At 36.9% G+C, this 12,271-nt stretch overlaps 1 protein-coding gene across 1 annotated transcript; it reads left to right on the top strand.

The window, feature by feature from the left end:
* Positions 1–2,520: 2,520 nt before the first annotated feature.
* On the top strand, positions 2,521–9,496 carry LOC103511129 (protein FAM133A-like). The gene is made up of 5 exons (XM_008475843.3): positions 2,521–2,613; positions 5,796–5,967; positions 6,317–6,579; positions 8,792–8,944; positions 9,258–9,496. The coding sequence occupies exons 1-5, from the start codon at positions 2,584–2,586 to the stop codon at positions 9,426–9,428; spliced, it is 789 nt and encodes a 262-aa protein (XP_008474065.1). The 5' UTR covers positions 2,521–2,583; the 3' UTR covers positions 9,429–9,496.
* Positions 9,497–12,271: the final 2,775 nt, after the last annotated feature.

Genomic DNA, 12,271 nt, shown 5'->3' with positions numbered 1-12,271 from the left:
ACGCCTAATTTCGTTCTCTTCTCTGTTACACCCTGTATTCTTTGACACACCCTGTAAACTTGCAATAGTATAAACTATTGCAAGTTTATGAAATAGGTTTCGCTCGACATGAGTTTTCGTTTTACGACATCTTGGAGGATTCATTCAATGGGTAAATAATTCGCGCGACTTAACTTCGTAAAACTAGACGAAAAATAGTCATAAAACAAATCAGTTGGGTATACGGGTGAAATATGAAAAATATTATAAATTATACTAGAGTGAAGACAGTTCTCAGGGGGGTTTAAACAAGAGCCATCAACCCGGGTTAACCTGAAATAAACTCTGTGCATTTTGAAAAACCATGTTTTGAAATTCTGAATATCTGAATAGAACCAACGCAGTGTTCTGTTTACTTTGGCTTCTGTTTTTACAAGGTTTGACGTCACTGTCAAGCCTTAGAATTATAACTGCTATTTTTCAGACCGCCTCTGTCAGACGGTCTGAATCTGAGGGTGAGTGGCTGACCCAAGTAAAGGAATGGAAATTGGAAATTTAAGTTGTCCTTAAATTTATACACTCGAGTGTACCTACCTACCTCACTGATGTTAATATACCTATCACTGCACGGCTGGGCCCTTAGGGGAATAGAGCTACCTACCTTTAATGTTGGAAAAGTTCAATGTGAACATTAAAGTAATTATGAACATCCATTTTACCTCATTTAAATAATAGTGAACAAGTATTTATCCCTGTTCTGGGCTTTTTTTTAATGACATTTGTTGTTCACAGTCATGAGTTTTGTCATGGTAGATGATTCTGTTTCCCTGGAGATCCAGAGCATACTAGGTATCCTTCCTTATCTTTTTATAATTATCATAAATTTATTTTTGATAAAACAGAGACCTTTCACAGCTTTTGTGAATATCACAGCATATTACTAGGTGCCTCCTATGGTGCAATCGATTTGACACAGTTGTGCACTGCAATATAAGTGAATTTATAATCATAATTATGTCAGGGAACTTGTATGAACTGAATTACTGAAATACTTATGTACATAGGTAGGGTAGGTACATAGTACATACCTACCTAGGAATATCTTTCAGTAAACTTTCAGTAGTGAAATATTCATGTCTCACTAGTTTCTTCTATAACTTCCATTGTTTACTGGAAATTCTATAAACTTTTTTACATTTTAACTATTCATGTGTAGCGTACATAAAATTCCCTTGCTAACCATATTTGCGAATTTTATTTTGAAAAAACACTTGAGTGGGAAAAAGTTGGTACAATTTGTATTTCCGTTCAGAGTCTTCTGAGTGAATCTACCGTCCGTCTAAATTTGAAGTTTGCTTTGTAAGCCCTAGGTCGCAGGTTCAATGTCCGCCCGGGGTGAACATGAAAAATAATAAAATTTTGCTATAGAAAAACTAGATATATGATAATGGCTTACCTTATTTTATAATTGACTAGGGTTCTACTAGGGTTCTTTGTGGGGGATTATTATTTACATGACACCGACACGCGGTAATAGACACTCTTCCATCTTTAGTCTACGCTACTGAACAGCTGATTCAAGATCACAATGCACGCCCAACACCTACGCAAACAACAACAAACCAACCTCAGTCATCTTGAAAAAGTCTACGAGTGAGGCGAAACTCGAGTCGGTGTCATGTAGGTAAATAATAATCCCCCACAAAGAACCCTAGTCAAATATAAAATAAGGTAAGCCATCATTATCTAATTTGGGTGTCTAATATGAATCTAATTAATAATAATTATCCTTCGTTCCTAGGTATATGATGATGAAAGATTCCACAGTCTCCAGCCTTGTTAGATTCTTTGGTAGCGCGTCTGCCTTGTAGGCGCTAGGCCGCGGGTTCGATTCCCGCCCGGGGCGGTTTTTATTCTGAACTGATAATGTTCGATCCCGGAACGGCTAGCTTTCTCCTATCCTGTCTTCCTGCTCTCTTCGATTTCGGGACGATAAGACCTTAACAGTTCCCTCTGACAAATCTCTTTAAAAAAATTGTACTAGGGCCCTCTCGGTGGGTAAAAAAAAAAAAAAAAGTGTTAAGGTTTTAACACATCAGTAATTTTACTGATCCAGGAATTCTAATAGCAATAAAAGTAAGGTTCCTATTTCCATAGTAGGTAGGTAATATTATAAGGTAGGTCTGGTATGGTAGTTTCCCCTCATATACTTGATGACTCTTTTGTCCTAGTCATACCCATCCAATTACCTACCTCTACTGACCTCGAGTAATTAACTAGGTAGGTACCTACATAGTTTTCTGTCTCCAACACTCATCTTTTAGATAGGTACTAAAAACAACTGTCCTCATGAGGCTGAGAGCACCCCAAATATCAGGAAATATCCTGAGTACCACTCCCGATATCAGACCACGCAAGTCTGAGCTCTAGTTCTTCACTCAACTCAAATCATAACTGAATTGGTCTCCAATTAAGCGAGTTTAATTAATTACCTATTTTCATTTCAATTATACACTTCACGTTATTCTTGTGGTATTGTTTTAGGTTTAGACATATCTTGTTAGTGAAGTGTCTGTTTCTTTTTTAAACTAATTAGACAAAAGTATGAATTTCTGTATTGGCCACACATCGTTGGTAAGTACTTACCTTATTATTACACATACCTACTTACTTGTGTTATCGATTGGTTAATAAACCCCTTGGTTGGTTACCCACTTGTTTTACCTACACCTACAATAAGTATTACAAATAGATAGGTACCTATGTACCTAGGTATTTTGCTAATTAGTGCAAGTGATACCTACAACCTACATAAGAGTGTACCTACATACATACGACAGTGACAAGAGAGAGAGAGAGAGAGAGAGAGAGAGAGAGAGAGAGAGAAGATGTAAAAGGAATGGAGGGAGAAAGAGGATGATAATATGAGAAAGAGAGAGGGGAGGAGGGAATTGAATTGAACAAAATTGATACTCCTTTCTTCATATTATTTTCTCTCTCTTCTGTATTTTCACCATTTCGAGTCCTTACACATTTTTCACCTTTTTCTCCCTCTCCTTTTAAGGCGCTTTAACCTTACATTTCACATTGTAACATGGGAACGTGACGGTACATTTCATTAATTTGAATTTGAAACATTCAACTGTCTCTCCCTCCCTCCTCTCTCTCTCTCTCTCGTGGGAAAAAAAGTGGGAATTAATTTTGTAAATATTATTATTAATATATTTATGTAGGTAGGTATGTGCCTATATGTAATAGCTGTTTTTGTCTGTATGTGTAGACCTACTTTGTGTCGATTAGTTCTTCTTTCTATTATTTTAAATTCAGCTTAGCAAACCTAGTTCAGGTTCTATAATTAGATCACTTTCCTTCCTGCATAGGAAGGTTAAAAAAAATCTTCCTACAGTTTATATTTTTTTACTTTCTATCTTTATGTAGGTAGGTATGTGCCTATATGTAATAGCTGTTTTTGTCTGTATGTGTAGACCTACTTTGTGTCGATTAGTTCTTCTTTCTACTATTTTAAATTCAGCTTAGCAAACCTAGTTCAGGTTCTTTAATTAGATCACTTTCCTTCCTGCATAGGAAAGTTAAAAAAAAAAGCTTTTTACAGTTTATATTTATTATTATTATTATTTTTTACTTCCTAATAATCTTTTCAATGTCACTCCTGGTAGTACAGTTCCGGGATTACGCATAACAAACGGAAGCTTTGGAAACAAGTCAGAAGCTTGGAAAAGAAAAGTCAAAAGGGAGGTAAAATAGAAGCTAGAAGCGTTTAAAATTTGACATAGATTCAGTGTTTAGCAAAGGATGAGGCATTAGATAAGGGGGTATGGACGTATGGAGGGGTAAGATAAAGAAGACGACTACCCCAAATAAGCTTGGGAAAAGGAGCAGTAAGTGCTTATCCTTAATTTGCACTTTTTTGCATTAATCATCTCAAATTAGGTATGCAAATTTCAACAAGTCAGAAGCTTGGAAAAGAAAAGTCAAAAGGGAGGTAAAATAGAAGCTAGAAGCGTTTAAAATTTGACATAGATTCAGTGTTTGGCAAAGGATGAGGCATTAGATAGGGGGGTATGGAGGGGTAAGATAAAGAAGACGACTACCCCAAATAAGCTTGGGAAAAGGTGCAGTAAGTGCTTATCCTTAATTTGCACTTTTTTGCATTAATCATCTCAAATTAGGTATGCAAATTTTCGCAAATTACGACAGAAATTTTTTATTATTTAAATTCTTTATTCTAATTTTGACAATATTGTAAATTTCATTTTACTGCATAATAATTTTGTTACAATATTATGCATTTTACTTGGAACTTGTACCTATTTACTTAATAGTGATGGACTGAAGTCACATCATGGAAGTTCTGTCTATTGTCACAAAGTTCATGTCGCACTAGTCTGTGAACAGTAAAAAAAAAAAAAAAAAAAAAAAAAAAACATGAGAAACCACGGTCTTCGGAACTCAGACACCGTGTGTAACCCACAGTCTTTACTCTTGTTGTCGGATTTTTGGGTTAGGACGGTTAGGACAGGGTTTCCAAACTAGGCGGCCCCGCGGGCCACAATGTGGGCACCGCCAGACCATTTTCGTTTGGCCGCGCGAAGCTTTTTGAGATTTGTAGCAAAACTTACTTAAATGTAAAAAAAGCAAAAATCTTCGGAATATTTTTGAAAAAAGAGTTCGCCTGCAGCGCTCAAAAGTTTGGATCGGACTGCATTAAAAATTTGGGGGGGGGCTCCCCTATGTACAATATTATGTGGCCCGGCGAAAGTATCCTCCCAATGTAGCATTGTGGCTCGCATACACTAGACGAGTTGGAAATCCCCCTGGGTTAGGGGGAGAGGGTCGGGTGTTCATTTTGATTGGTGAGTGCGTATACCAGGGTTTGCAATTGAGGTATCATTTTTGTAGGTAAATAATTCCATAATACCTAATTAATTGGGTCGTAGGTTTAAGTTTTAAATAAGTATTGTAACCTACCTAGACGAAACTAATGTTGTCTTTGTCCGGGTTTTTCTTTTCTTTTTGACATCAATTATTGACAATATCCAATTAAAAAAAAGGTATTGTACTTGCAAAACGAATAAAGTACCCATTATAATTTCTTCTCTTCGCTTCTTGTATTTGATCTATTCATGTTATCCTTTGTGCATTTTGCTCATGCTCCTCGCTCTCGCTCTCTCTCTCTGTTCCCTCTCTCTCACTCCAGTTTTTATCGGACAAATCAATGGCAATAAAAGATGAGTAATGCACCTTTCACTTTAGTGTAAGTGTGCATAATAAAAGCCACTCCTTTGAAAAAACGACTCAGTTCCGAGGTCAATCAGACCCAAGGAACGAGTACTTACCAAGATAGACGCGGCTACTCTACAAAGCTAACTAGACCCACCTGGCTGAGTGATCAAGAGCACTGACTCTCAACCTGGAGGTAGCTGCTGGGTTCGATCGCCGGTCAGGGCGGAAAATTTTGCTGAACCGAATTTTTCCCGTTCCTCCAATATAATTTGAGAAATTGACCAGCAATAATAGTAGTAGCCCTAACTGCTGGAGTAAAGAGACTTTTCAGTCTTATTCGAGCAGTATAAAATAAGCACCTATTATATTATTATATTCATTATTCATTATATTATTTGATTATATATTATTTAATTATTCCTGCATAAGGCATACTATAAAAGAGATGTGCCTTGAAGTAAGCAAAAATGGTTCCAAGGTACAATCTTGTTTTTTTTTTTTACTTTCCTTTTTCTTCTTAAAAAAAAAAAAAAAAAAAAATGCTAAAGATAGATTGACTTATTTCTTTACAGGTCCTTCTAGTGGTGTTGCTTCTGCAAGAATTCCTGCTGGCTGGCTACCAGTGCTGGGAGTTATCCAAGGATAACATTGAATTTCATGATCAGCTTCACTCAGAAGTCAGGGAAGTCAGATCACCTGCTAAACACAAGCATCACCATCACTCGGAGAGAAGCAAAAAGAAAGGTAAGTTGGGTGGAAGAGTCCCTTTAGGAGACCTGCCACTTACTATCAGGTAGGCCTGACAGGTACACCCGATCAGATTCGCCTGCCTGCTACCTGATGAGCACCCCACACTATCAGGTAGACCTAACAGGCGGGCCTGATCAGGTGTACCTGTCTGGTCTACCTGATCAGGTGTGTCTGTCAGGTCTACCTGGCAGTAAGAGGGTGGCCTTAGAAGAAAGCCAGATTTTCTTTCCTATAATAGGGGTTATTCACACAACCACTGATAAGGTCCAAGAAATAGTTGAAAAAATATCCCAACACGTACAAAAAGGATAAGAAGTTCAAACACCTTTCGAACTGTTCACAGGTCATCATCAGAGCAAGGAGCACAAGAAAGACTCGGGTGGTGCGAGCGTCAAGAAGAAACAGTCGAAACATCACGAGGAGAAGGCCAACAGAGGCCACGTCGGCCATGAAGACAGCGACAAGAAATACAAGGCCGGCCGCGGATATCGCCACAAAAACGAGAAGGGGACGAAAAAGCGAGGCAAGAAAAAGAAGTCGAAACATGATGTGGAAAGCGAAGCGTATAAGGAAATGATGAAACAGGGAAAGGAAGCGGAGATGAAGGTTTGATTTCATTTTTATTTTTAGGCGTAGCCAGAAAAACACAACCCCGGCCCAAAGTTGTTACTTTCGTTAGAAATGAATAGCACCCCTAAAGGGGATTTAGCTAAAAACTCCGAGGTCCTTGTGATATTATGTAGCAGGGCCTTATTTGGGCACGGCCGAGCTTCATTTTTCTCCTTGATTGTAATTTATTGCTTCATAAATGAAGGGCAGGACGAAAAATGTAGTGGTCAAGGCCGAAACATGATGTGGAAAGCGAAGCGTATAAGGAAATGATGAAACAAGGAAAGGAAGCGGAGATGAAGGTTTGATTTTATTTTTATTTTTAGGCGTAGCCAGAAAAACACAATCCCGGCCCAAAGTTGTGATTTTCGTTAGAAATGAATAGCACCCCTAAAGGGGATTTAGCTAAAAACTCCGAGGTCCTTGTGATATTATGTAGCAGGGCCTTATTTGGGCACGGCCAAGCTTCATTTTTCTTCTTGATTGTAAGCCAGACTCTGAAAATTAATTGCTTCATAAATGAAGGGCAGGACGGAATAGGGGAAGAAGTCGAGAAATCATGTTTTTGGGAAATCGAGTTTGAAGACTTTGCAGTTTTCCCCTAGAAATCTTTATAATTTGTATGAACGCCGTGATACTACATGATTATGCAATGTGCAAGGCATCAAAGTTCCATATAATTTTAATTACCCACTGGATATCTGGGTAATTAGTTTTATATTATTTTCTTTCTGGCTAATTTGGTTCTCGTAAAAACTACTGAAATTTAACGTGCGCTAAATTACAGAGTCAACTACTTGTACATAATAAATATGTATAATTTTAGTACATACCAGCATTTATCACAGATTAAATACATATCCGACGTTTTATGGCGATGTATACATACGTATAGCTATATAAAAAGTTTGTAAATATGGTAAAAACAGCCACAACCAACCCCTCATGACTCATAAACTCATAAATCATAATAAAATCGATAAATGAGACACCCAATTAGTAATGCAAACATTAAATTATCGTTTTAGTTCTAATACCATGATAATAATTACCTATATCATGTGTAGTCAATGCGCTATATATTTCGACAGAACATCATGAAATATCTCGATGCAACAAGAATAATTAATAATAATGATTTGATGCATTCCTAATTCTCTACTCCCTACTCTACTCATGTGGCTAAAATTGCTAAAAATATTAATCTATATACAGGGAGAGAGAGAGAGAGAGAGAGAGAGAGAGAGAGAGAGAGAGAAAAAAGAAAGCTGAGAACTGGGAAGAAATAGAACCCTAAAAAGAAATCATAAAAAATTACTATCGAAGAATTAAAAGAAAATTAAATTTGAGTAATTCCGTAATTCGAGTGTTTGTTTACTAAATTAAGGAGATCTTGAACGCTGTCATTAGAGAAGCATTTGAATTTAAAATCCAGAAATAAAAAAAGTGCATAAAAACAAACTCGTAAATTATTTTCATCCCAAGTAGTCGACTTCCTGGAAACTCAAACTTCATAAAAACGCAATAAAAACTAACAAAGAGTGCTTCTTACAGGGAACAAGGTTAGAAATGTTTCAGCCAGCCTAGTTAGCTTAGTTGGTAGTGCGTCTGCCTTGTAAGCGCTAGGCCGCGGGTTCGAAAAAAAAAAAAAAAAAAATGTTTCAAGGACTTGTATAAGAGGCTTTCACTGCTAATTTTATATTTTTGTAGCGATATTTTTTTTTTTTTAACTGAATTCCCTACGTAGATTCGTAGAAGCTTGACCCATCTTGCTGTTTACCCCTACATCTTAACTTCGGCCTCGGAGTGGTCTTTTTGTGATGGAGCTGATTCCTAACTAAGCTCGGAGATCTAGGCTATCTTCAGTAGCTCTTTAGTTAGGTGTTAATTTATTTATTTATTTAATTGACGGGTCATACCCATTTAGTACAGACTTCCCTACTTAAACTAAAAATACAAGCGGTTTAAGATGAAAAATAATACATGTTGATTAAATTTAAAGAAAACAACTTATTTTTCAGCATAGTCACAACTTTCTTTTTTTCAATCTCATGTGACTCTACTAGGTCCAGAAAACCACTCCAAAAAACTGTGCTCATGACTTGAAATCTGAATTCATTGTGATTACGTCGCAAACTTAACTTTTTTACTGCTCATTGTACGCCATTTTGAAATATTTCCTTTCATTTGGCCGCCATTTTGATTCCAGGGCTACAAGGACAAACATCACAAGGATGAAGAGAAGAAGGCGGATAATTTCTACAACAAATATCACGAGTATGGCGATGAGACCAAATACGGCCACCACACCAGTCGCGTGTACCATCATGTGGAAGATTTGGACAAGGGGAAACACAAGAAGGTAAGAATTAGGATAGGATGATCACACCAAATACGGCCAACACAACGCGACGCGACAGTACCTATTTACAATGAACTGTTTTAATAAAGCCATAATGACAATAGGCAAATTCCAAAGATATCCTAAAACGAAATTATGTTTGATCTAGGATAACTCTCGAACAATTCACCCAATTTCGATGAACCTTAGCAAAAATGTTGCACTCATTTATAAAGGAAATTTTCTCATTAAATTTTTTGGGGTCCTATAAGTCCCGAACATTCTTAAGAAAGAAATTCTACATTTCACTGATCTAGTTATTCTGTTATTGCAGAAATCCGGGGAGGCGAAACATTACAAGAAAAAGAAGAAGAAGAAATCCGGATCCAAACACAAGGGCAGCAAAGGTCACGCCGGGGAAAAGGGGGGGCACGTCCACTATTCTAAGGAATCCCACTATGATGAGGGCAAGGAGAGTAAGAAGAAGAAAAAGTACAAACTTTAGCCGTACCTTAGTAGGCGTCCACAACGGAGAACCGACCATCTACCCTCGCCTAGTACCGACCCAAGAGAAAATAAACAAACCATGCTAATGAATAGAAGTTTCCTCAACGGAGCCTTGACCATAGTACCGACCAGAAGAAGAAAAAGTACAAACTTTAGCCGTACCATAGTAGGCGTCCACAACGGAGAACCGACCATCTACCCTCGCCTAGTACCGACCCCAGAGAAAATAAACAAACCATGCTAATGAATAGAAGTTTCCTCAACGGAGCCTTGACCATAGAACCGACTCTCGCAGAAAATCAAGGAATTAAGCTGAGTATTTTTTCTGCGATGGTCGATGGTCGCCGTTGTGTCTGATTGGACGTGCCTTTGTTCACAAAAAATAAACAATATTAAAAGAAGAAGAAGGAAATAAAAATAAACAAAATGAAAGCATCCAAATACCTACAAAGAATTTTAAAGTTCTCACTTCTCAAGAGCAAACTTCAATCTGCCTTGAGAAGATTTCATCTGACGACCCTGTATTGTTTTCGAGTCAAACGAGTAATGAAAATGTGAAGGAGGCAGAAGGCACCTGGGAATGGCCACCTCAAGAAGTGTTATGTGTTATCTAAAACTTTCTCGCTTTGAGTTCATAGGTCGTCGCGACAAATTTCGAGATCAGAGCTCATTTGTGTGAGAAACTGTGAAAAAAATCCCTCAAAAACCAGTTTTTTTTATGGTTCTCTGGACAAAATTTGCACCACCATTTTCGTGATCCTGGTAAAAAGACCTTTATTTTGATATATAGGTCGACCAAGTTTGGATAAATCCTTCTATGGGGACAGACAGACAGACGACACCGAAGCGAATACAATAGTCCATCCCTTATACCTTTTTATTACTATTGTAATAATAAAGGAAGGACGGGCTAAAAAGAAAAAAAATGCAGAGTGTTCCGATTTTTAATCACACGTGTGTATTCAGAGAAATAAGTTAATAAACCGAAAAAAAAAATGGGTGAATTTTATTTTAGCAAAAAATGCTTTTGTTTAGGTTTTTTTTTTTTACTTTTTTCTTTTAATTTCATTATCATCATTATTATTATTTTCATTTAAAGAAAAAATGGAAGAACAAGAAAATGTGGAATATAATGGAAGCAGAAGAGAAGGCGTAGAAGCTGAAGAAGAAGGAGAGGGAGGAAGAGGAGAAGAAAAAGAAGGAAAGAAGAACTAGGAGAAGGATAAGAAAGAAGAAGAAATAGTAGCAACAAAAGAAAAACTGGAAATTAAAGAAGAGGAAGAAATAGAACTTGAACCACAATAAGAGAAAAAATCGAGAAGTTTATTAAGAGGGTAAATATTTAAACAATAAAAAAGGAGATACATCTAGTCGTAAAATAGATATTTCCTACAGATGCCAGATCCAAATAAAAAAAAACCAGTTTGCTGCTGATTTAACGAAAATAATGACGGAAAATTCAGACAACCTTTGAACGGAAAGGCAAAGAAAAAGATATTATTACCTGTCGTTGTCTAACGGACGAATTAAGAAGAAAGGAGAAAAAAAGGAAAAGATTGAAATTAGGAAAGAGAGAATCGATGGAAAGAGGGAAGGATGAAAAAGACAAGATCAAGAAATGAGGGAAATTTAGGAAGCAAAGAATCTTGGAAGAGGAAGGGAAAAGAGAAGAGGAAGATAAAGAAGCAGGGAGAGCAGCTAATAAGTAGGTAGGAAAATTGCAAAAGCATTGACGCTAATATACGTATACATACGAATTACCTGCCGTTGTCTAACGGACGAATTAAGAAGAAAGGAGAAAAAAAGGAAAAGATTGAAATTAGGAAAGAGAGAATCGATGGAAACAGGGAAGGATGAAAAAGACAAGATCAAGAAATGAGGGAAATTTAGGAAGCAAAGAATCTTGGAAGAGGAAGGGAAAAGAGAAGAGGAAGATAAAGAAGCAGGGAGAGCAGCTAATAAGTAGGTAGGAAAATTGCAAAAGCATTGACGCTAATATACGTATACATACGAGTAAGCACACTCATTTTCATTTTATTGAATTTTGTAGCAAAGATTTTCGCAATTTCGCCTGCTCAGGAATTTTCCTCGAGGATAAAAGGCGATATTCTGGATGATACTAATAATACCTTGTGATACCTTCATAATATCTTATGTTACCTTGGAACTTTGTGATGCATTGATACCTTGCCATACCTTGATTGTGCCTCGATAGGTAGTATCTCGAGATACCTTGCTAAAACCTTGCGATAATATCTACATTGGGATATCTCAATAATACCTTGCGATACCTTGTCAAAAGCTTGCGATATATTGATAATATCTTGGAATACCTTGATAGTAACTTTTGCTTTATCTTGATAGTACGTACCTACCTTGCGATAACTTGATAAAATCTTGTGACCTTACGATTCATCGAAAAAAAAAAGGACGAAACAACAAAATATTATTGATAGTACCTACCTTAGGATACCTTGATAGTACCTTTGAATACCCTGTGATACCTTGATAGTATCTTATTACGATACCTTCTTTCTATGCCATCATATTACCTTGCACCAATACAATGTAAAAGTTGAGCTCTTTTGTCAGAGATGGGTTAGATTGTTATTAACTTCTTTCATATTATTGACATGTCAATATCGTGACGTTTAGATTGATAGTATTTTATTATTTCTATTGACATCCTGTCATTCCTTTATTCCTTTGTAGTAAAGTATTATTCTAGCGTAAAAGTGACGGGGGTAATACTACATAGTTTTAAAATAAATAAATAAACAACGTACGTAGTTCTAGTGACACAAAGCAGCCTCGACCCTAGCCTAGCCCCGACCCAAGAGA

This window comes from Diaphorina citri, unplaced genomic scaffold (genome assembly GCF_000475195.1).
Source record: "Diaphorina citri unplaced genomic scaffold, Diaci psyllid genome assembly version 1.1 scaffold678, whole genome shotgun sequence".
Taxonomy (NCBI): domain Eukaryota; kingdom Metazoa; phylum Arthropoda; class Insecta; order Hemiptera; family Psyllidae; genus Diaphorina; species Diaphorina citri.
Note: the sequence above shows the minus strand (reverse complement) of the source record. Positions and strands in the feature narration are given on the sequence as shown.